We start from the raw sequence: 25,790 nt of genomic DNA, 5'->3' as shown, positions 1-25,790 counted from the left end.
TTAATTCATAAGAGAGAATGATTTCAACTGTCTTGCACCCTATCTTTCATTTAAACATGCAGGAAGCTGATACTAACTTTGTGTAGGAAATCTTTGTACTTACTTTTAGGTAAATAGAACCTAAATAGCAATATCTAGTGTATATGTATTTGTAAAATACCTTCTAATATTTAATCTCAATACAGCAGTGAAGTAAAACCAGAAAGCACAGTCTTGAATCAGATCAAATAATATAAAATGCAATTTTATATACAATAATATACCAAATACAGTAGGTAATAACATACTAATACATTACTACCCACAAAACCACTTAATTGTCTGATGTTTTCTTCAGGTTTATTTTCTTTCCTATGTAATAAAGACTGATGATGATATAAGTGTATTCTGGAAAATTTTTTAAAGTAGGCTGAAGTTTGTTTCATGTAATTATACATTTTCAGTTACATGTTTTCCAGATCAAGTATTACAGGTAGATGAGTGCCAAGTGTTTCCTGTGGGTAGCTCTTCAATTTCTTATCTTCGGTAGCAAACATTAAGGATTTCTTGATGGCATCTAAGGTGATAGACTTCCTGAATTCAGGATTTCATAGGATTGACTCCCAGCAGAAGAAATGTGGTTTTTGGATTTTTTTTGTTGTTGAGGACTTTGTTCATTGCAGTTGTGAAGACCATATCTCAAATTTTTGGACATGAACGTTTTAAAAAACTATGTTCAATTAAATTTAATTTTAACTTAGACACTATTGAGGGTGATTATATTTTGAAAAGTAAACATTAAAAAAAACATTATAAAATATCTTCTCCCCAGCGACAACCTCTAGTGGTGTCTGTTAGCAGTTGCTTTTATCCTTTGTTGATGCCTTTCCTCATGCCTCTCTTTTGCCTTTGAAGCATTTATTACAATCCTGACTTGGAGAGACTTGCTTGTAATGATAATTGATTTTAGATATGTTTAAGAATGCCATTCAATACGTAGTGTAAGCAAAGGTACCAAGATAAAATTTGCTGGAAATTGTATGCTTTAGCCTGGACGCATATAAAGACACAGATGTCAAAGAGAGAATGGAGAAAAAGAGTTTGGGATGTGGGATGCTGAATGCAAAAAGAGAAGGCTGAAACTAATGAACAAAGTGGGAAATTGTAATGCAGGTGTAAACAAGGGCAATGTGGTCCTCATCAAGGTAAAAGATGTTCAGTAGATGTGACAGAAGGGTGACAGTGTGGTTGAGTGGTCACCACCTGTGTGAACTGGAAAGCAAAATGCAAGTGAACCCAAGGTGGGAACAGGGATGGGCTGCCCAAGATTACCATGGAAATGTTGCCTCTGTGCGATGAGTATATGGGAAAGCCAGAGCTCAGCTGGCAGTTGTGACTGGTGAAGGATGTGAAAAGCAACAAGAAAAGCTTCTATAGGGATGTTGGCAGCAAGAAAAAACCCAAGGAAAATACAGACTTATTGTTGAATGTGTGTGACTCAGTGACAAAGGATGTGGAAAGTATTTTTTTCTACAATCAAAGAGAGGTTAATTTGTGCCTGGAACTACTGAGTGGTGTAATCACTTGGTGTATGTTAATGATTCTGGTGTACTTTAGCCTAGGATATAAATTGATCTGTTTATTTTGTTGCTGTGGTGGTGATTTTGTTTGTTTTAAATTTCTTTTAAGCACATATGCAGAGAAACAATGCTTTCAAAGGCAGTCTTTAGTGGTCTGGCCATTTCTCAAAGCTGGTAAATGAAGTTAAATGATAAACGTGTCCACATTTGTAAGGGGGTGAGGATGGCTGTCTCACCTCTTTCTTTTTCCTCTCACCTTTTTTACCATGCATTCTCACTGGTGTGCTTGTACTATGCTTAAAATTCATGAGTTATCTGTTATCTTCTTCTTTATTCATAGAGCCTAGCCTATTTTAAAAAATGTTTTTCCTGCTCAGTCGAATGTCTGATGGTGTTGATTAGGAGACATTAGACTACTTTTCAGAATCTGAAGATAGGTCAGCATATTGCTGCTCTATAGAACCCTGGAAAGTTTAGATGAAATTTTATACAGTGTAGTCATATAATGTTAGCAATTGTATGTTTTCAGATGACATTTAGAAAACCATGTTAGTCTCGGTTCTTTTTTGTGTCATTTTCTCTTTTATCAGCTTTAGAATGTTAGCTAGGGGGAGGCATTTTGTGAAACAACATTGACATTTTTGATATTGAAAACCAAAGAAGTGTCTGTTCCCCGTGACCACTTAAAGCAGAATGAAAAAAAACACCTTTTAATATTTGCTCTGAATGTAGTGCAAACTAATTAGTATGCCATAGCATTCTTTTTACCTCTTTCTTGCACAGATGAAACTTTCAGTGCTGCAAGTTTCTTGAGTCTGTCTGTTAATAAGAATTATATTGGTGAATTGTAAGTGAATGTGAATAACATTTGAGATGTATATTAAAAGATAATCTTAGCCATGTTTAATAATTTATGATTTAGCTGCTGTAAGTCACTCCATATAATAGAAAACACTGTCTCTTTTCAGGAAGTCCAAAAACTTGTATAACTTTATATTGTTATTATTCTGTGGACATATTTCTGAAAAGAGAAAAAGATGGCATATTTTAAAAACATCACTGTGTATTTGTATTTGAAGATCTCTGGCCTGTGTGTGACTATTTGAGGAAAGACTTTATTCAGCATGCTGATTTTGCCCAGATTCATGCTGGGAATACTACTGCACTCTTCTATTATGCTATATACAATAGTGCAGATGGGGATCAGATGTGTTCTCTTCCAAACTGTGGTTAGCCATACCTTGGTCAATTATTCAGTAGCTCTTTTATGTACTGAAGGATGCTATTATTATTATTATTATTATTTAAAAATCTATTTGTAATATAACAGTGTTTGCAGTATGACAGGCAGAACAAAGAAGTATTGCTGTTTTATTTTCTTTCTTCTCCCCTCTTTAAAATATGTTTTTGTTCTTTCTTTTTCCCCAATATAGTTGAGGAAAATAGGAGGTGGAGGATTTGGAGAAATTTACGATGCACTGGACTTGCTTACTCGGGAAAATGTTGCACTGAAGGTCGAATCAGCTCAGCAGCCAAAGCAAGTGCTGAAAATGGAAGTAGCTGTGTTGAAGAAGCTGCAAGGTAGGGCTGTACCTTGGATATGTGAGAAGTAGAGTGTCAGTGTATTTTCTTTAAAAAATAATTGTGATTATAATAATAATTTTAGTAAATATTTCCTCTATTCTGCATATTCTTGGTAAATGATTATTAAAAGTGGAATAGAAGCTCTTTCAGATTCTGAAAGTTTTGCTACAGTGAAGCTTTTGTTTGAAATGGGATGATAGGAAAAGAAAAAGAACAGCAAAAATAATTCAATTGCTGCAAAAATCTCAGTTCAGATTTACTTTATTCTGAACCATATCTTCTTTTTGTCTTTTGCTCTAGACTTTGTTGTTATTCTTCTTTTAATTTTTTATGCTAAGATTTTTTTTTCTGTACTAAGTAGCATTGAATATTTGAGGGTCCTTCACATAACATATGTGTTAAGAATATTTGTTTGCTTTGCAGGTATTGCTGAGAATTCTAATATTGAAATAGGAAACATACTTAAAAAAATCCCCATTAACAAAAGCCCCAACTTTAAAGTACTGTAACTTTTATGAGAAAACTACTGGCATGTAAAATCCTGAAATACTTCCAGGGTTCAGTTCCTTGAACCAGAGTTTGAATAGTCACACTTTCTGTACCTTTAGATACCATTATGAAGCTATCAATAGAGAGAAATATGTAGTGGGTTCTCTTCATCACTTTTTACAACACAAGGTTACATAAAGGAAGTTTAAACAGTGACTTTTCTTTTAAAATTATTATTTTTAATCTGGAAGATTTTGAATAATACATTCATTCTTCTCAGCAAACTCTTACTTTGAATAAAACAAAGCCTGCATGACATATGGTGCTGCCTAATGTGCTGTAAAGGTCACACTGCAGCAGGAATTGACAGCCTCTATAGATTTAAGAGGGCAAGCATGTCACATATTATGATGGTAACAAACTGTTCCTACGCTTTTGTCTGTTTCAAGGATTTCACTAAAACCTCGAGTATTAAATAGCTGAACAGGGAGATTTTCTTTGAATGTTAAAGTTTCTAGTCCAGAGATGCATAGCAAATTTCAGTATTGCCAATTGAAAGTTTGTGAGGGTTCTTGAAAGAAATTGACAGTGAGTTTTGAAGAACAAAATACTTTGTTACTCCTGGTGTTTTTAAGCATTCAGAATTAATTTTTCCAAGAGCTTGTGTTTTTTCTTTTCTGCACACATGAACTTGATTCTATTTTACAAAACCCAGAGTCTTTAAAGTGGTATCGATGAAACAACTAAATTATAAGGAAATTAATAGAGGTGAAAGAAAACACTGCAATTTGGTAGCACTACAGTACCAATGTATTTATGAAAACATGACCTTATATAGCACTGTGTAACTGGAGTGCATTTTAAGTTTCTACTGTAAATTACAGTATGGTGGAATTTCAGTTAAGATATTAGAAAAGGGATTTTTTCTTAATAAAAACTTTTTACATTTTGAAATACTTCTGGAAAAAAATATGGATGAAATAATAAAATACCTGTGTGTGAAAATTTGCCATAGGGCCTTACAGAAGTTTTACTATCAGAGAAATAGTTAGGAAGCTATAATTCCAAGCAGCCCAAGTCTTCCTGCAGAAGAGTCTTTGATTCTATGGAATAATGGGAAACCTCTAGATAAAAAGAACAGAACAATGAAACATATGAACAACAGATCCAACTGAGACAAATAGTCCACAAAATATATTATCCAAATAAATATTTCTATTACTTATTTTCTCAGTACTATTTATCTGAACAAATAATCAATAGGAGCTTTTGTGTAACCAGATAACTGAAAAGCATATTTTATACAATATCTTTAGAAATAAGACTTTTGATAATCTTTCTTGTGAGAAAACAATCTAAATATATTATTCCTTACATTTTATATCTTGCTGCTGTTTTGCACCAAAAAAAAAAAAAAAAAAAAAAAGTTGGTGGTGATAGTAAAACAGAGGTGACCTCTAGTTACTTTTGTGGAAGTTTACACTTAATACTGTTACTGCTCTGGTTTTAAACAGGGAATGTTGTAGGTGATCAGTAAAGCAAAGACAGTGAAGAGATGGGTCAAGTTGAACCTTTTGTATATATTATGATTTATAATTTACACAGATACAGTACTTTAGTTTTACATGCAGCTTTTTTTATCCATACTTGGAAGGTTTTTTTATTAAATAAGGTTATCGTAGAAACCATTTTATGTACAGGCAATCTTTGCTCCTAGGAGCCATTTCCATGAATTTCTTTACCTTTACAAGTTTCATTATGGAAGAGCTAAAAAATTGAAGCATAGGAAAAATGAAGAAAAGTGGATGAGAATGGGGAATAGAAAAAAACTTTATAATTGCTTTGTACAGATTTTTTTATCATTATTCTTAAATGCCTTTTTTATAATTTAGAAATTAGTCTTATTTTTGACATTTTTTTTCTTTTCATGGAGATTCAGACCGGGTGGTATTGTAAACCGTTCTTTTAGGATATTTTTGTAACAACTTTGTATTATCGTGCGCCCTCTGAGACCAACTTTTATCTTGTTCTTCTATCCCTTTTTGGTGTGTGCGTGTGTATGTATGTGTATATATATAATTACTCTCCTTTTCCCAAAGGGCTTAGGTTCTGTTCTTGCAAGGTGTTCTAGTTACATTTGGCGTAGGGAAGAAGGAATAGAATTGTAATGAGAATCCTTTTGATTTCAAATATTTGAAAAGTTTCCTCTGTTAGTAATGAAAGACAATGAGCTTGCAGTGTTAGTGAAGATCTTTTTAATGTGTGGATCTGATTTTTAAAAAATATTGCTCAATTTGTGGAATATTATGTAGAAACAGGCTTTTAGAAGAGAATAAATGAAGAGGTATGTTCTAGTCTATACTAGGCCTAGGCACATTCTCAGAGTTATAAATCTGCTTTTGATTGTCTATGTATTATTAGAACCTTATTTCACAGAAACTGTGAAACTGATATAAGAATAGCTGTTGACAGAAATGTAGGGATGCAGTATTTCTTACCATTCTTTACTTTCAGAAACTTTTGAAATGAAAACAGTATGGTCATTACTGCAGGGGTAAAATGAGTAATAACTATGTGGTATAATGCTTTGTATATGGTGCAGTGACTAATGAAAAACTTCAAAGAAGTTCTTTTTGAGCTAACAAAACATGCTGGAATATGTGAGCAATTATATGAATTCTCTCTTAATTATGAAGGAGGACTAGGCTCACTGATACGGCCATTTATTACAGCTTAGTCATCAATTGCATCTTAATTTTTTTCTCCCTGCTGTCTACTAATTATTGTTGCAGAATATCGTTTAACTCTTTAAGTTCCTTATTTTTGCTTTTTTTGAAATAAAGAAATCTGCTGCAACAGATGGTTGTTTTGTTTAACCATGTTGTTGGGCCATCTGTTCCCACAGTCAGATGGGAGAAGACAGATTTCTCACATCTCACTCAGTGAGAGTGAGACTCACTCAGTTGGTTTCTGTCTCACACAACCTTGCAGACTTCTCCCTCACTCATTTACAGCTCTGGAGCATAATTTAGTGATGGGCTGTGTCTGGTGTAGGCTGTAAACTGCTGTAGTGCTACACTGCAGCAACCTAAGGAATGGCACACAGGTTTAGCACCCTCCCTAGGAGATTTTTCAAGGGCAGAGTTGTTCCCTGTAACCTATTAACATCATCTTCTCACCCTGCAGCTCAGCAGAGTAGCTCGCAGGTGTAAGAAAATACTGTTATCCTCCAAAGAAAAAGGCTGTAGTAGGTGTGTATAGTCCCACTAGAGTGGTGGAGGATCATTCTGTTTGAATAAGGTATTCAGGCTCTAGTTCTGTCCTTCCTCTTTGCTCAATTTTATATAAAAGTTTCTAGGGAATTTACCACACAAACTTGAGTTGGTGCTCCAGTCAAAATGGGATTTCTCTGACTAAAATGAGTTTTAGACGTTTACTGAATTTGTCAGATAAAATCTGACTAATATATGTTTCTCTGAAGATGTTCATTCAGAATACCCACAAGTGGCTGTAAAATTAATCATAAATATTTGAGATGAGACTTCAGTAGTGGAAACTGCAGCAATGAATATACAAGATTTCATCTTGATAAATTTGCTATTAATCCTTTTTCTTCATAAAATTATACTGTCTGTGATATTATATATTTTGAAAATGTAGAGATTTCTTTTAAAATAAATTATTTTGATGAATCCTGTAAGATTTTCTTTGTTAAAAGGGCCTACCTACCTGTTTTAATTGGATGTGGCAGGCAGCTTCCTGAGGAAGCAAGAAACGGGCAACCACTTTTCTGTGAAGTGAATTGGAAATATATAGAAGCTGGAGGATCAAGTTTTAGAGCTTTGATGGAGCTACAAGTGCAGCAGTAGCAAAAAGTCTCCTCAGATCTGCAGCTAGACATTAAAGTGTTTTGAAAACAGTAATGAGTGGCGTGCTTTGGGATGATGACATTCTTGTAATCCTATGGGTAAAGAAATTCATTATAGAAATATTAGGTCACAAATTTTACACATCTGTAGCAACCACTTGAGATCATCAGCTTTTTGTTGGCTATAGCTTCCACTGGTGTGAGAAAGGAAGGTAAATGGCCTGAGGAGCTTGAACCCTGCAGTTCCCTGTTCTGTCATAGAATGGGATAGAGTGGGATCATAAGGAGTCCCAGCTTTTCTCCAAGTCAATGAACACTGGTACCAAAATGACAAGAGGTTTTCCCATTCTGTTTCCAGCTTCAGCCTTTGGCTTGCCTTTTTCTCTGTATTTACCTGGGGAATATTCTGCTTTGATTTACAACTGCAGGATAGTAAGGAGATTATTTCTGACCTGTCTTCTCCACAGATTGCTTCTAGGACAGGAAGAGGCTTTACAGGTTAAACAAAAATCTGATACTTTTCTTTTTCTTTCATTATACCTGAGCTGAAATTATTTTTGTAGCTAAACAGCAAGGATTGTGTTCCAGAGAATTATATTAATACATTGGATTAGTTGAATTACATTTTCTACAATTTTTTAGTGTAAAACATAACTCACAAGTAATACTACTGTTTTATTTCATTATGGCATCCACAGCTTGTAGAAAAGAAGAATATTGACTAGGAATATTGTCTATTACAAACCATTAGCTTTGTAAGAAAATAACCTTTTCCAATCTGAAATGCCTCAAATTTGTGGACATTTAGGCATATTGTCATGTATGTTTTCATATGGAAGACTGAGAGCTGTGGTTATGGGAGAAAGCTTCTCTTTAATTGCAGGTAAAACTGTGGTTTTATTGCTGTTGAACTGCATGGGGCTTAGTTTATTATTTTACATATTTTCCAGTAATTTCCTAGGTATTTACAGGAATAAACCACAAAAATTTAATTATTATTGGCTAATTTGCTTCTTTTTCTCTTAGGAAAAGATCATGTCTGTAGATTCATAGGATGTGGACGGAATGACAGATTTAACTATGTGGTCATGCAGTTGCAGGTTAGTGTATCAAAGCACTCAATGTTTGTTTGTGTGGTTAGGTTTGTTAGCCAAATGTATATGAAAATACCAGTAAGATTTTAGGGGATGCTAAACAAGCAAACAACCCCAAAGATTACAATTGCATTGTAGTAAGTGAATGTAAATTGGGCATATCCTTATATCTTTTTTCTTTTATATCTTTTCCATAATTCTCTTAAAAAGGAGAAAGCTTGCATCCTGAGAAAGACCTGACTGTTGGAAGAGTGAACTCTGATGTCTTCTGAGATATTTTACATTCCTTTTAAGTCTTCACTTGATAATAGTCTAAAATGTATTATATTAGTCGCTGCATTATGTTGGCTTTTTTTATAAAAGTGAAAAATTATCCTATGCAAGTAAAAGAAAACACTTCATTTTACTAGAAGACCTGTTCATTTAAAAAGGGATAAAATAGATGGTTAGCACTTAGAGTTATGGGATTAATGTCCTTTGTCTTCCTGGTGAATATGAATACTGAAAAAAGTGTGTTCTAGTTCCTATTGTTGTTTGTTATTTTAGAAGAACCACAGTTCTGTGATGTCATGGGGTTGCACATCCTACATAATATATTTTTCATCTGTTTGATATAATGTGTAATTAAATTACTTTTCCTTAAAGAAGTGAGTGTGAAGAAGTCGTCATGAGCATTTTCTCAGTGGCCTTACTTTGGATGTGACAAAAATACAATTTTAAATAATAGTGTTTGTACTGATCTTCTAATAGGGATTAGTTTGTTCCATGTTTTTAGGAATAGAAAGGTACTAAATTTGTATTTTCAAAAACAAATTATAAATTCAGTGTTGGAGATACTTGTGGACATACAGTCATTACATTTAGGTGAGATGTGTTACCCTTGAGTGTGAAAATTGGTATTGAGACTATTTAATGGTTAATCATGAATAGCTAAAGAAGAAGGAAGCCTTTACAGCATCTGTGAATCTTGGTATTAGTATTTTTTAATGAAAATGTCCTTTTAACTTTATCAGGGTCGGAACTTAGCAGACCTGCGTCGTAGCCAGTCTCGAGGGACATTCACCATTAGTACCACTCTGCGGCTTGGAAAGCAGATTTTGGAATCTATTGAAAGTATTCATTCTGTGGGATTCCTGCACAGGGACATAAAACCAGTAAGTCTGCCCATTAAATCAAAACAGGCAAGTAAGATGTGGTCATAAGATGGCTGCATAAGTAAGAAGAGCTTCTATACTAGATGCTAAAATGCAAAAATGAGAAGGGATGGAAAACTGAATGTTTAGTCATAAGATAGGGCAGATTTTTTTCTATTAATTAATGTTGGATTGCAACAAGAGTAACTTCGGTGTTTTTTAGTCTTTGTCTCCAGTTTAGGCCTCCTTGCAATTTGCTATAGCTAAAACTTCCAACCTTTATCTTTGGCATCATGTAACCAAGAGTATTAGCCATGAAATATGACATAATGTGATTGACTAATGGCAATAAATATTGTCATATAATAAATCTAAAAGAATAGATACTAACTGTAGAGTGTATTTATAAGTTGTTCAATAGCAATTTTTATGTATTTAATATATTTACAACAAACAAGAAAATGAAAGGCATGAGACATGTATGAGAAAACTATTTTTTTATTGTGAAATTCTTTTTGGATCTATGGTTAGTTGGTTAGTATGAGGAGAGTGCCTTCCTGATAGTATCATGCTTTTGCTCTTACTATTTTCTATTTTTCTTTGAACTTATTCCTGAAATTTAATCACCTATTTTTAATATTGCTCTGTATGACAAATATCATTAGAACTCCGAACTATCCGAATTTGTAAATGAGGAAAAAATTTGCAAATATTTGTGTTTTGAATAGATGCAAATATGGTTTGTTATATCTGACATACATTGCTAAGTTTCCTGTCAGCTGAATAATGCTTACATAAAACTCACATAAAAGCATCCTAATGCTACAGGATGCACTGTTGCAAGTTTCTGTACATTAGGAAAATTTCATTTGCATCACTTCCTTCTGGCAACTTTTTGTAAAACTTGACCCATCCCCATTTAAGCCTTCATTTAATAGGAAAAGGGAATAGAGGCAGTGAATGTCAATTGTAATTGGTGAGAAAAATTTAGCTGGAGCTAACTGTGCTTTGTGCTGAACTCAAATCTTGAAATCCTTGGTTATTTTCCTTGTGACCAATTAGTCAACACTGAAATTCTGTGAGTAGGTGACTGGATTGGAAAATTCTTGCTAAAAATTAATATATTCTTCATGATAAAGATGACAATCTCTTTGGACAATATAGGCCACTGTTCAGATGTGCTAAGTTGGATGCCTGTTTCTCTAAACAATGTTTTCTTCAAATGTATTGGGATTTCAGTAGAAGTGAAAATATGGAAGGAAGGATAGAGAAATATAATATGAATTTTCTGGTTGCGTTGTTGCATTCATATGTGAACATATTGACACCTATGTGTATTCATCTATTATCTGTCTGTATTTCTTTTTCTTCCTAGTCAAACTTTGCAATGGGACGTTTTCCAAGCACCTGTAGGAAGTGTTTTATGCTGGATTTCGGCTTAGCACGGCAATTTACCAACTCGTGTGGAGATGTCAGACCAGTAAGATTTTTTTTTACAGTTGCAACCCAAATTCTTGAATGTGGTAGTATGCTGTCTTTTCTTTTGGAGAAGTGTGGGAGTTTCATTGAACTGGTAACTATTGTAAGCTTGACAAACACCATTCCAGATCAGAAATACCATGTGATTTATTAATTATGCTTACAAATTGACAGTAGGGAATGAGTCAGATTGCTGGTTTATGGCTTGAGACACAGGTGTACATCTAAGATATTTTGGGATAATCTGTCATTTGGTTTGGAAAATCAAGTGATGAATAGGTCTTTGTTAAATATCAGAAAAATATACCAGAGCTGAATTTCACTTGCTGTTTTATATTGCATTTAAAAAAAATCCAAAACCCAACAACAGCAAAAACTGAGGAGAAAAATGTAAAATCACACTGAACTGGATACATATAATCTGAAGGAGAAAGTTTGAATAACTAAAACAGTGATAGGACATTAATTATATAAGAGAACATAAATAAGTGTAGTTGTTGTATTGCCAATGCAGTTCAATCTGAAGAAGATTGTAGGTAAAAGCATATTAATGAAGAAATTACAATTTTAGGCAAGCAGAGCCTCCCTAATTCACAGGTGGACAGTTAGTTTTGTTAATTTCAAAGTTTGAAAATGAGCAAGACAGTGTCATTGTACATGATGGTATTTAAAAGAATAATTTTCTTTATTAAGTTAGTTTAGTTTACATTTTGATGGGAACACTAAATAATGTAGTAGTCAATATTGTGTAGCGTATTTATAAATATGATGCAAATTGAGTGGTAGAAGCCATCTCGATTTCAGGATTTTCACTCTTATTTTGCCTAAGAAGTTGGAAAGTGGCAGATTTTTGTGTGCAGATTATGAATGTGAATTAGTAAGATAAATTAGTGGGGTTCTGCTGTACTCTATTCCTTCAGCTGTAATGCTGGACACTGCAATGAAAGCAAAGAGCAGGGGAGACCAACAGTGCCTGCTGCTGTTGGAAAGGTGAGATAAACATTTTAAGTAGTTTTGTTTATTTTTTGCATTTCTCAGTGTTCCTGTTGTGTTCTGTATGTTTGGCAGCTTTTAATGTTTTTTGAACTGACCTTTAATTTCAAAGAGAAAATAATTCCCAAGATTGTCTCTATATACACACCAAAGGTAACACTTCCAAAAAAAATAAATGATAATAGAAAATTCAGTATTTTTGATATTCTTTCTTTTGTAAAAACTACCTCTCACCTTTTGTTTTTCATTGCAGTGCCCTACTGTGTAACTGAAGTAGTTCTTCAATTGAAATTGCTTAGAAGTTTTTGACACTGTAATCACTGCACTGCACTGTAGAGTGCAGTGATAGTAGGGAAAAAGATAGTGGTTTTGTTTGTATGCAAATGATTAGTTAGTTAGAAATGGTTCTTGGATAGCAAGCAGCCAAACTGTTGGCCTTCTTACTAATAGTATTTATTCATATTTTCACTAAATGTTCTGTGTGCTTCTCCTTAAGTCTGTCCTTCTAAGCTTCATTAGCTTCCTTCTGCAGATACTGCACATAATGCAGGACAATGTAAAAGCATGTTCTCCAAAAGCATAATACTCTTTTCATAAAAACATATTCCATAGTTAAGGTTGGCTTGTTGACTATTAGCTTTTTATAATCCTGGTTTTGCTTTCTCTGTCTTTATCTCAAACCAGGAGGTTTCTGGCTTTTACCCCATCTTGCTGTTGGGAAGTGGGTTGGAGGCTGGGTGGGCCTTGGTTTCTGGCTGGGGTTAAGCCACAACAGGCTGTTGTTAGTCGTTTGTAATAGAAAGTTTTGGAGGGAGGATTTCTTGTTGTCAGTTAATTCTCTTCCTGAAGAGTTATGGAGTCTACTTAGACTTCTTATCTGAAAGAATGGTCAAGGCAGAGACCTTAGAAGAAGAAAGCCTTTCCTGAAGATGATCCAAACAATTCCATGCCATTTTTCTGTACTGAAGGATCCCCCAGAGTTGCCTGTCATTTCCTAGGACATCTCAGTGTTGTTTTCAGAGATGTTGTTCATCTTTGTACTACCCATCTTAATGTCAGACTCGGTGGTGATTTAGCAATGTTAAAGCCATTCTGCTAGGGAGTCCGTTCAGCTGTACCTGCTTCTATACAAATTCTGTTTTGAAAAATGCATATTTAATATAAAAAGCTTTTCAGAAAGTAATATTTAAAAAAAAAAGATTTTTGACACTCACAGTGCTTACTGTGTTTTTCATTGCATTTTGGAATGTCACATATGGACTATCTGTATAAAGAACTGAAGGGCCAGCATTGTGAGCCCATTTCACTGTTTTTTTTCCTCCATGGGATTTGCATTAGCATGATTTTGCACCCTTGGATTAGGTTATCTACAATCACCTTTGGCTTGCAGTAGCCAGATGACGGTAAAACTGATTTTGAAAGGAAAAAAGTGAGGGACATATATTGTAATTTATCCACCAAGAATAAGACAGAATCTAAATAATTGCTTTTTTAAGTGTTAATGCCACCTTTATTCTCACATTTTTGTAACCATCAGAGTCCCTTCTTCATGAAAGGCTTAAGCTTTTGAAGTCAGTAAGCAGTAGCAGTCTTCATGTGAACTACTGCTGCAGGATGCACTGATTTTTATGTAACTGAGGGACACAGTTCAGAAGGGTAACAGACATCTCTTGGGAATCATCAGTTAGGTTTTCTTCATAGATTAACTTGGGGGCCAAGATAATGATGAATTGTTTGGTTCATCCATTCTGTCTGACCCAAGCTTTCAATACCAAGAATGGCATGGAGTTAAAGAGTAGAGGAGCTCAATGAGTTTTTAAAAGTGCATATGAATTCCTGTAAACATAGAAACATGTTTTGTCTTTGTAAAACCTAGTGTCAGTTTTCTTCTTTATTCTTTCTGATTTCCCTGGTACTTCTGTCATTGCCTGTTTTGCTTTTTAACGGAAACTTTTCACACACTGCAGCTGAAATAGCCTTTTATAGCCTCTCTCTAGAACTGCAGAATTTCCTCATCCAGCAATATCAGAACTTTTTGTCAGAAAAAAGTGAAATAAGACATCTCCAGGATACTGTAGCTGTCTTTTTTCTATTTCCTCCTCTTCCTTACAAAGGGAATTCAGTGCGCTAAGCTTGTTTTTACACATCCACTGAGTAGGTACTAATCTGTTTTAAAGCTGGTGAAAAGGGATAAAATTGGTTATAAATGTAATACAACAACTGTTAGAAAAAGACTAGTCCTTTTTGGTATTCTAATAATTATTGGGACTGAAATTTCAAATTTAGCTTTTTCCTTACAGGAAAATATTGTCCTTCCTAATAAAGAGGGGTAAAAGATCATTTCAGGAAATTACAGGAAGGAGTATTTTGAGGGGCGATTTTATGTAATGAAAACGTGTTCAAGCTTTATCAGTCTGTCCCAGTGTCTGAGCATACTGTCAAAAGGAAATGCCTTTATTGCTCATCTGAAGGATCCAGGAGTTTTACATTCTCTTAGGTTATTTAGTTAGCAGAGACCATTTCCCACTTGTTCCAGATATTAGCCTTAAAATTAATTTGGTATAGTTGCAGTTTTCTTCTTGTAGCATCATTTTACTACAGTGGTCTATGCGAATTTTCAAAATTGAAAGAAAAATGTAGAGCATAAACCAAAAACAGGGCTTTGCACACTTTTTCATGCTACAGATAATTATCTCTCAGAATTACTACTGCAAAATAAAACATTTTTAACTGCTAATTTTGACACAGATTAATTTTACCAAAGTTGCCCTGTCTTCCAGCTGTCTGAATGACTATGAATGTGAGGAGCTGACTTCAAGGAGAGAGGGATATGTCTGTAGTATTCAGTAATAAGATATTTGTAAAATGTATAAACATGTTGAAGAGAGTAGTGAAGAGTTGAAATTTATTAAGTTGTATGATCTGATGCTATTACCTGACTAAAACTTAAAAATCAGAAACAAACATTATTGCTTTTTGTATGTGAAATATGAATGAAAGGTAATGGCTTCTGGTACTAAATTCTACATGGTGGGGGCAATACTAGCATGTAGGTTTTTGGGGTACATGTAGAATTAAATTATAGAATGGAGGTTGATAAGGAACTACTACTTGGTGGGAGGAGCCTTCTCTGGGGATAGAAAAGATCAGAAGAGAGAAAATTGAGTGTGGGAGGAACAAAAATTGCTGGGGATGATGTAGGGTGTTAAAAGAAGGAAGGATGAAGCACAGGAAGCAAATAAATTGTTGGAGAGAGGAAGCCAATAAATGAATTAATGGTGTAGATAAGAATTGATTACTGCAAAGCAGGGTAATTAGAATTTAATTTTAGGGATACTCTAATCATCAAGCAAATACATTTAGCAGGATGCATATTTAGTATGAAATTCATAGTCTGCTGTTTATTGCTTTTTGAGGGTATAGTACCAAACATTTTGTTTGCTATTGTCTTAAGAGATAGCTGAAGTAAGTACTAGCATATTTTTGGTTTTTAATGGAGACAAAGTATAAATGATTCTTTTTGCATGTAAACCTAACTTCATACAGCCATCAATTTCCATGTCTGTGTTTACATGCTGAAAATAGAAAGTGAGGGTGTCAGCTGTGGTACAGAAATAGAAAACCTTGAGGGACAAAATGCGAAGGACATTTGCATTCTTAGCATCATCAGTACTGCAGCCAGTTCTTAGGCAGTTGTCATCACTCCTGTTTTAAAGGGAACCTTAACCACAACTGTTTTCTGAGGTACTATTAAATTTGATACAAAGAAAGCAAAATAAAAGAATAAGCTATTAGTCTTTGCTTTTAAAAAGATTGACCTTTAAAAAAGAATTTTAAGTTGTAGTTCTTTAAAAATCCTTACATTCAACCACCTTGTATTATCAAACACCTTAAGGTTTATGGTCTTTTATATATGTGGATTGCAAATTATAAATAACTGAATTTTATTTGTGTTAAAAGAAGATAGTATAACATATATGCAAGCTGAGGCCAAAAATCTAGGGAGTAACAGAATTAAAACCCTATCCATAAGAAGATGGCATTTAGATAAAACCTTTTAATCTAAAACATCAGTAGTTTTCTACGTGGTATACAGGTCTTACTGACTGGCAGCCTAAAGAATTGTTCAGATTAACAGCCAGTCCCCTGAATCTGATGGCTTGGACTCAGCAAAGATAATTGAAGGAAAAAATTCCTTTTTGCCCAATTTGATATTTAGTTTGGAATGTGGGATTCCTTTAGTGAAAGTATTGTGACTACTGGATTGAAATGTATTCAGGGGAGAACATTTTGCTTGTGAAATTGTTGTATTTTTGATAAATAAGACTTTTCAGGTCAAGGGGAGAGTTACCCTATGACTTCATCTCCCCACCTTTCTCCTGCTCTTCCCAGTGACTACATTTTAGTTCATTCTTCACTGGTTATTTAAATAAAATTAAAAGCTTCATCAGAGTTCTCATGGTCATAGAATATTTTAGCATGACCTTAATTTCAAGTGTCTAAATTTTCCTATATTTATTTGAAAACAAGTAAAAAAATCAGAATTACAATATTTATAATTAAGTACTTTTAAATTATTTTACAGTATTACTTCCTCTGAACATTAACAGAAATATTCAAATCCAAAGGTGACAGAGGATCCACCAACATTTTCTGAGGCACTACACATGCTCTTTACTGGTGACCTGTCAGTAACAAAAATTGTCTTTGAGTTTTGCTAAAGAAGGAGATACACCAGCTGCTGTACAGTCTGACCCTTAGAAAAATGCTGTGAAAGCAATTGCAAATGCAAATGTCTAGATTTTTTATTGTCTAGGGAAGCAGTTACAAATCTGTTCACATCAAACAATGCATGTGTTATTCCATATCAGGTGTTTCTGTACAAATCAGTGCTGCTTGCCTTTCATCAGTGCCCTCAGGTTCTGAGGATTTTCCAGCAAATGAGGTTTTATCTTCAAGTTTCACTTTAAGGTACAGATGGTGTCCTAGAAATGTAATATAAGAAGCTGAATACTTTAAGGAAACAAGCAAACACAAAACAAAAACAAAGAACCAATAAAATGATGGAATATCCCCCCAAGAAACAAATAAATGGCACAAAATCCTGCACAGAATACTTCACAAAAATGTATTGGTAGATAAAAAAGCAGAGTATTATATACATTTTGAAAGCTTTGGAAATCTATTGTACTTCAATTACATACAGGGAAAGAAGGTATAAATTTCTTATGTACTGGAATTTTCATTTGGTTTTTTACTTGTGAAAATTTGGGAATGGTTATGCATTTGAATTGCATGGGTGTTTCTTCTAGCAAGATTCTAGATTATCTAGATTGCGGAGGAAGTATAGAGAATACTTCTATGTTATTCTACCTTACCTCCTGTCATCTTGGCAGAAGAATTGGAGGTTGTTAATTTCTGTATTTGGAAGATAATATTCTTTTCATGGTGCTGAAATAGTGGAAGCTATAACCATTAAATGCCTTTTGTGATGGGGAAAAGGAGAAGGGATAGTTTTAAGAACTAGAGGAGAGATGGTGAAGCTACACTGTTGTAAACAAAATGATCTCTGCAACTCTTTTGTCTTTAAAGGCCGTTTGGAACCATGGACTGCTTAAAGTTCTCAATCTCCTTTACAAGTAAATGCTATTATAGCAAACATTGATACAACTTTAAGAAATAAGACTCAGAAGTGGTCCACAGATAGTGTTGACAAAAAGCAGTGCAGGTTTTTTTGTTTGCCCCAGTGATCTTCATGATTTAGAATTTTTGCTGGTAACTACTGAGTAATCACTTGACTGTGTGAATTTATTATAAATAAGAATCTGTATACTGGAAGTTGTTGAAGAATAGTTACTGAACATGGCATTCAGAATAAAATTTGGAATAAAATGAGACCACCCATTAAATTTAAATGATTAGCAACATCTCAATTATCTGCAGAAAATTGTGAAATTTATCTGGTTCTGGTTTCAGTTAAAGAGCACTAAGATACTGTTTCTTCAGCAGTTCCTTGGCACACCTCTGTTTTGAGTGACACAGGTTAAAGCAAAGTCCAAGGACAACTAGGGCATGTGTCTGAGTACAGTATTAAATGACAGTGGATTTCATGGAAAATAATTAAATAGTACAGGAAAGTTCCAGGGAGCTGCTTGATATCTTAGGGCACCGTATCATGAGTATAATAAATAATTGGCTCAAATATGTTCACTGTCCTAAACAGACCTCTCTTCCATACCAGACTAAAACTGTTGAAAGCCCTGTGCTGCAGGGTAATGGTGCATGTCATTTTGTTAAATGCACTGTTCAGTCACTCTTTCATCCTGTTGAGAAGCATTTTGTCACTGGCATTTCCCTTATGTTATCTCTTCTCAGTAATGGCCTCTCTCAGTGCTGAACAGTACATTACAGAGGGATATGATTAGCTGAGAGTTACATGTGTACACCTAAACAAGAAACAGAGTATTTATTTTTCCTCTTTAAATATTTTTCATTTTCTGCAGAGCTTTTTGAAAAACATGTTAGTAAGTTTCTGTGTAATAGTCCACTGAGGCTTTTACACATTGATGTACTTCAAAGGCTACTTTTTATAAGTTGGCTCTTAAAGTGAATACACCATTAGCTTGCAACATAATTTTTTGGAACAAGACAGTGACAAAAAGTTACTTTTCCTCCTCAGCAATTGCATTTATATATGCAATGTATAATATGTATAATATGTATAATAGATATACAATTATAATGTATGTATAATATATGTATAATTATAATAAGTCTAATAAGCTATGTATGATGTGTTGGACACCTCTGCGCCAATGCTTACAAAGCAAAGACCTGTCTGTGCTGAAATTTGGCATTAAAGGTTCCCAGCATCAAATGTCTGTAACTGGGCAATCCTAAAATAATTTTGTTTTTAGTTTCTTCATTGTTTGTCTAACAAAGGCATAAAGTATTGAGAAGAAGCACTGAACACATAGAATCATACAATGGTTTGGGTTGAAAGGGACCTTAAAGATCACCTGCTCCCACTCCCTTGCCTAGACCAGGTTGCTCAAGGCATATCCAGCTTGGGGTCGAACACTTCCAGTGATGGGGCATCTATTGCCTCTCTGGACAACCAGTTCCAGTGCTTCACCACCCTCTGAGAAAAAATTTCTTCCTAGCAAAGCAAAACTATGTCCAATTTTTCATTGTTACCAACTTTCTGCATGCACAGGACAGGCATCTTAACCATGTATTTTGAGACCAGCCTTCTTAACAGCCTCTCTGCTTCTCTTCAGCACTTCATGTGAAGATGCAACAGCTGGGATTGTAAAGCATAAAAAATACGTAGTATGTTTGTACTGAACTCTCTATAAATCAGCAGAAAGACTGAAAGATATCATAAGCAAACAAATATTTGAGAAATTTAGTGCGTACAGCTTTGAATTTATTTGAATAATGTTGGTTTATAAGCAGTATGCATGAGTTGAAAGAATTATGACAGTCATTTGAGGTTCCATTTCTGAATTAGTAATGCTTTTATAGGGAAGAGACAGGCGTTGGTTTGCTGAGGTTGGTGGTGACATTATTTTCAATAGAGAGATTAAAATAACTGTTAGACTACTGGGTTTCAAAGGTTTTTTAAGTAATACATAGCTGTAATAACACCTACCACTGACAGACCTGTGCAGCTGTAATGATACAGCAGCGTTACACCTACCAGTGTAACATTAATTCTTGTCTGCTAAAACCTCCTTCAAGGGCACAGAGGGAGATTATTAAGGGCACAAGCTTATTGTGTGTATATGTAGCATTTTCAGCATCCACTGAACATGATCCTTGCAAGTTTGGTTGTATTACTGACAAAATAATGAAGGAAAGCAGTGTTACAGAGACAGACATCTGGTCTTGTATGTAGTAGTACAAGGTGAAAAAGGCAGGTGGTGAATTAATGCCAAAGATGAAAAGAAGAGCATTATCAATTGACTTGGTGACAAAAATAGAATGGATATATGAATTTCATGCAGTGTGACATTGTTTTGCATTGTTTTGTAACACCTCAGAGGAATAATCTTGGAATTAAATAATTAAACAAAAATTTTAAGAAAATTGTGTGTGGTTATATTTGAGAGAAAGATTCTTTATGAGCTAGAGTTTGCGGTTTTGGGGTGAAAAATAGAACCAAATACATGATGTCCTGCCTGAAGAAACAGTTTGATTAATAGCTGAGATGAAAAATGATGATGATAGAATACTTTGTTAAGGAATATTGGTTTTTTCCCCTTTCATGTTGTGTGGAGAACACTGGTATCATATCCAAACAATCATTAAACAATTTAACTTAGAAATTTAAATGAGACATTCTGAAAAGTGTCTATAGCTGTTCTATATTCTGATTCAGCAGTTCCTTTATTTTCTGTAGAGCTAATAGATGCTCAGGGGAATGGGCTGTAACTGCCTTATAAAAAAAAAGAGCAGAAATTATTTGTCTACTGATATTTATGAAAGAAATTATTCTATGAATGGTGAAACTTACATTTTTTTCTATTGTTTTGTGTACTGCTTCCCTTTTGCCCTCTAAATTTCATATTATTTTCAGCTTCATATTACAGCTTATCTTTCTGATCAGTACCTACTTGCACTTTTTGGGACTAGGCTTGTTTTTATCACCAATTTTCATTAAATTTGCAGGATCTGAAAGTCTTTGGGAACTGTCCTATTTGTTTGAAATTAAAAGTTATTGTGGTGGAAAGACAGATGGTTTGGTCCAGTAAAATTTGTTTTCTGGTGAAAATAGAAGCAAATGAAAACCAAACCAGAAACTCTGCTTTCCAGTTCTTTCTGAGCTATGGGCTAAATTCTCTGCTGCATTATGAAAAAATACTTCAAATTATTTAAAAGGAAAAAAATGTGTTATTTTATTGTTGTGGTTTAACCTCAGCTGGCAACCAAGTACCACAGAGCCTCTTGCTCATTTCCCCCACCCCACTCCTGCCACTGTGGGATAGGGAAGAGAATTGGAAAGAAGGTACATGTATGTACATTAGCTTCCTTGAGACTTTTTGCTTTCCATCCATAGTTGAAATAAGCCTACTACTTCTGGATTTATACTCTTTAATATATGGTATTATTATTATAAATAATAAATTAGATAAGTACAAAACATAAAATTAAGGTCTCCATTCTTCAGTCTGCTAAGTGCAGAACAACTGTAACATTTTTACTTACAGAGATAAATAAAATAATATTCTGCTCTGTGGGGAAATTATTTGCCAGAGCGTATCTGGTTTATATAGGTAGTCTTCTTCTTACAGTAATCTCTGCTTCAGATCCTGGAATAAGAGAAAGAAGAAAGATTGCAGGGACCAAAGCAAACATACACATGACAGACTTATCCAGTGTGATTTTTACTGCAGTAAATTTAGGTTTGTGACAGACAATAGTAGGTTGTTACCCTCTTCAGCCCACCAGACTTTGACTGCTCATAAATCAGCTTTGGAATGACCGTAGTCTAGCTCATGCATCACATTGGCTGAGTACTCCAGCTTGAAAACTGAGTAGCTCAGGAGATGTTTTGTGTATCAAATACTGCTGTCTTAGAGATGGTGTTGCTCTTTATAGTACATGCAGTAGGGGATAAATTTTCATTTGTCACATGTCTTATAGAACTCAAAATAGTGAAATTTAATTGTATTGTTAATTGTTAATTTATCTTGCTACTCAGCTTCTGCTGGAACTAGATAGCATAGGATCAGACAGGTGTAGAAATCACATTTGTTTAGGTGTATCTTAGGTCATGTAATGTGTCACACCAACAACTAGTAGGAGATGGGCTGATGAAAAGTTCTGCGTGCAAGTACTCAGTTATTAGTGTCTGATGTGAATTTTAAGATAGAGCTGAAAGTGTGTTTGAAGAGCTTATATGCAATGAAAATCAATTGAGATTTATAATATATTGTAATGGCAATTGTATTTCAACTGCTTGATCTTTCCTTACTCAAGCGATCACTGAAATTTTCACTTGTTTTAAACTGGTGCTAGCATGCTAGGCATTACATTAGACTACAAAGTCTATATGTTCAAAAGGGGAGGATTGGAAGATGAATTGTTGAAGCTATGAAAAAAGATTTCAAAAAATTGAAACTGTGCATAGTTCTAATAATGGAAATAGATTTCTAGTGGAATGTGAACTAAGAAATTATCTTTTTCGAGGGAAAAGATAAAAAAGGAGAATTCTACCATTAGCAAAGGAAAACAGGGCTAACATAGGTGGCTGCTTCTCTACCCATCCCCTATGATTTTTGAACCCTACTCTAGGGGCAGTACTGCTGGCTTCTCAGTGCAAAACCTAGACACTTGGGAATACTCAGTCATGGCCTGATTGATTGGAAGAGCCATGGTGTGTCTCAGATATAATGTAAGGACCAGTATTGATTTATTTTTTCATGTTGATTTTCTGGTTTCTGTGACTACAGTAGTAAGTTAATTTTTTGCTTAATTTGCTTATTTTAAGGAGAGTGATTTGACTCCTCCACAGCTACTCCACAAAAGCAACATTCTTAGGTTTGTAAGCAGAGCGTCTCCCAGGAGTCTGAAAGCTGTGTGCTTAGTGGAAATAGTTCACTTTGCTAGGAACTGCCAATTTCCTGTGTGTAGATTATCTGAGACATTGCCAAGCGTTTCCAGGGCAGCGACACCTCTGAAAAAACCTGATGTTACATTTAAACAGTAAAAAAAATTTTTAAGTAGAAAAATTAATTGTAGTCTCTGGATCCGCTTAATTCATCTGCATGCATCTTCAAAATAAATTTTTAAACTTAAATTTGAAGGATTTAGGATTTTTCCTTGGCTTTTTCTTTGGATTTAGGATTTTTTCTTCATAACATGAGATGTTGTGAAGATGCATGAAAAGTTCTGAAGCAGTTTCAGAAGTTATGCAAATGCTCAGAAGTTTGTAACTTCTGTTCTTAATTGGGCAAACTTGATTTGACCTACAGAGCATCACTCATGTCAAGAGAGACATGGTAGAATTATTTTATTATTGTTGTGCAGCATTGTAATACTGCTATTGAATAGTGACCAGCTGCATTACTAAAAAGTATTTTATTGCATCTTGAAATGTAACAGAATGACATATGCTTTTACTTACAAAAGGCAAAAGACAGAGAAAGGCTTTAGATGTCCTTGCTGGAATAAAGAATTCAGAATTTACTTCATGATAAGCTCATAGATTGAAACTTCCCCTCCGCCCCCTCCATCCAGGTGATTCTCAGATAATTGAAATCATGTTAGGGCTAATAAGGATGGCTGTGACTTTAACATTCAAAAGCATTTGAATTGGTACAAATGAATTTCCTCATAAGGACATTTCTTGCCCAGTATAGAAGTGGAATAGGTCAGATTTTTATTTTTTGTAAACTCAATGGGATTATTTAGTTATCATATGACACTTCTTAGTCTTTTTCTCTTGCTTTGTCCAGCAACCAAAGCACTTCTGTCTTAGTTACCAAGTAGAAGTTGAAGAAATGAAAGTGGCATTTCATCCTGGGTTTCATATTTTCCATTATTCTCAGAAGAACAGAAATATTTAACTAGGTAAAACTGAATATAGTCCTTCCTGTTTAACATTCATGCCAGAGGCAAAAGACAGCAAACATTAGGTTTCATCTTCTGAAACTCTATGCTCTTGAGATTTATGGAATTTGTATTTGCAACTATTTTAAAGTTAAGCTCTCAGTGCCCTCCTGAGAGAATACTATTCATTAAACTACATATTTTTTTTAATTTATCTGTATTTTCATTGTCTTGGCAGTGATTCTTTATTCCTCTTAGCTGGATGATTTACCACCAACCTGCAGAACTACTAAAGAGATTTAAGCGCTTTTTAAAAAAACATTTTCTCCTAAAATTTAGCAGTTCTAAAGCATTTTGAGCTATTCTTTTTCTAATTACATGGTCCTGTGAAATTTCTGCAAGTACAGTGTTATGTTTCAGGGGTAATGTTCAGTGTGGAACATTTCAAGGTAATGTTCAGTATAGAATATGATATAAAATTACAGATAGGGCAGAGAGTCAAGTCTGTCCTGCCTGAACGTGAAACATGTTCTGATCACCATTTAAACTATATGATGATGTGCAAAGTCTAAAATCTATGGAATATCATCTGAGTTCCTATTCATGTTAAGAACATCCTAGAAGCTCTCATTGTGCTACTCTAGCAGACTGATTATACAGGCTGTTGAATCCTTTTTAAAATATATTGTTGCATAATCCTGCTGGATTCAATCATTAGATTTATTGACAGTAATGGCAGCTCCTGATTTATTTAAATTATACCTCTGTATAGCATCTGTTGGTGGATAAGAAAAAAATTATACATATATATGTATATGTGTATATATATATATTTATATAGGTAGAGAGAGATGAAAGTGTTTTATCTTAAGATATCAATTACATATTGTGATTATCTTTGTTTGTGTATCAAACCAGACTTTCCAATATATTGTGCAAATGTTTTAAAAAATCTTAAGATTGTCATGAGTCTTGGGAGAGCAGACAGATCAACAGTATCTCTCTAAGTATAAGTCAGAGGTGAGGTAGATAATTCAAGCTTCTTATGTTCATTGTTAGAGGAAACAAAAAGAACTATTTATTGGGAAGATAAGACTGCATAAAAGAAAGCAAATTTAATAGTCCTGGCAGTTTTGTCTATATATAAATGATTAATTAAGGGAGTAGCATGGATTGGATATCCCTCTTAGGCAAAGTAATACTATCACAGTTACATTAAAAAAAAAAATCTACTAATTACGACTGTCATCAATTATATAAATCCTTCTGTAATACTTTTATTTGAATAAAAGAAGGATGGGAAAATACATTCTCTAATTATGAAACATCAATTGACTTATGATTACAAGATATTTAGAGTATCAGGGAAGAAATGCCGGTTTTCAGAAACTGCAAAAGAAAGAAATATTTTTAAATTGGTGTCTCTAGTGCAGACTTTGCTATTTATTGGTCAGCCAGTTAGTGCCCACTTGAATTTCTACTGAGAACTTGTAGAAGCACAATAAACTGAAATAAAATCTCCAAGGAGATATGTTGTGGCTCTGTACTCACTTTGTAGCTGCCCAGTTGAGTAGTCAGAGGGTTTATTTCTGACAATGAGTCTCTTTCCTGTTCTCTGACAGCCACGAGCTGTTGCTGGTTTTCGAGGAACGGTACGATATGCATCAATCAACGCTCATAGAAACAGAGTGAGTATCGCAATCTGGATCCAAACCATCTCATGCGGCTGGGAGCAATCAGTAATACAGTTACTATTCATTCCCTTTTTTGTAGTCTTATCTGTGCATTTATTATGTAGAAATTATTAGCTATAAATTTTGTGAAAGGATAATGTAATTTATAGTAGTTGAGGATAAAAAAGTTATTGTACAAATAATGATTCTATTATTAGTGATTCTAATACTTATCTTTGGTGTTCAATTGTATCGCAAGTTAATAAGCTTAAAAAGTGAAGTTACTGAGTTTTATGATGTACGTAATGCCCAGTATGTTGTCTTAACATCATACTCTAAAGAAATCTGAATAAACAAAGATT

At 34.2% G+C, this 25,790-nt stretch overlaps 1 protein-coding gene across 5 annotated transcripts in view; it reads left to right on the top strand.

Moving 5' to 3' along the window:
- Positions 1–25,790, top strand: part of TTBK2 (tau tubulin kinase 2) — a 75,501-nt gene that overhangs the window by 23,071 nt on the left and 26,640 nt on the right. For all 5 annotated transcript variants that reach the window (XM_021533523.3, XM_021533524.3, XM_021533521.4 and 2 more), the window contains 5 exons: positions 2,993–3,140; positions 8,527–8,600; positions 9,608–9,748; positions 11,103–11,207; positions 25,378–25,443. In XM_021533523.3, the coding sequence (XP_021389198.3) occupies positions 2,993–3,140; positions 8,527–8,600; positions 9,608–9,748; positions 11,103–11,207; positions 25,378–25,443 (534 nt within the window). The remainder of the gene's footprint in view (positions 1–2,992; positions 3,141–8,526; positions 8,601–9,607; positions 9,749–11,102; positions 11,208–25,377; positions 25,444–25,790) is intronic.

Source organism: Lonchura striata, chromosome 5 (assembly GCF_050655825.1).
Source record: "Lonchura striata isolate lonStrDom1 chromosome 5, ASM5065582v1, whole genome shotgun sequence".
NCBI lineage: Eukaryota > Metazoa > Chordata > Aves > Passeriformes > Estrildidae > Lonchura > Lonchura striata.
Note: the sequence above shows the minus strand (reverse complement) of the source record. Positions and strands in the feature narration are given on the sequence as shown.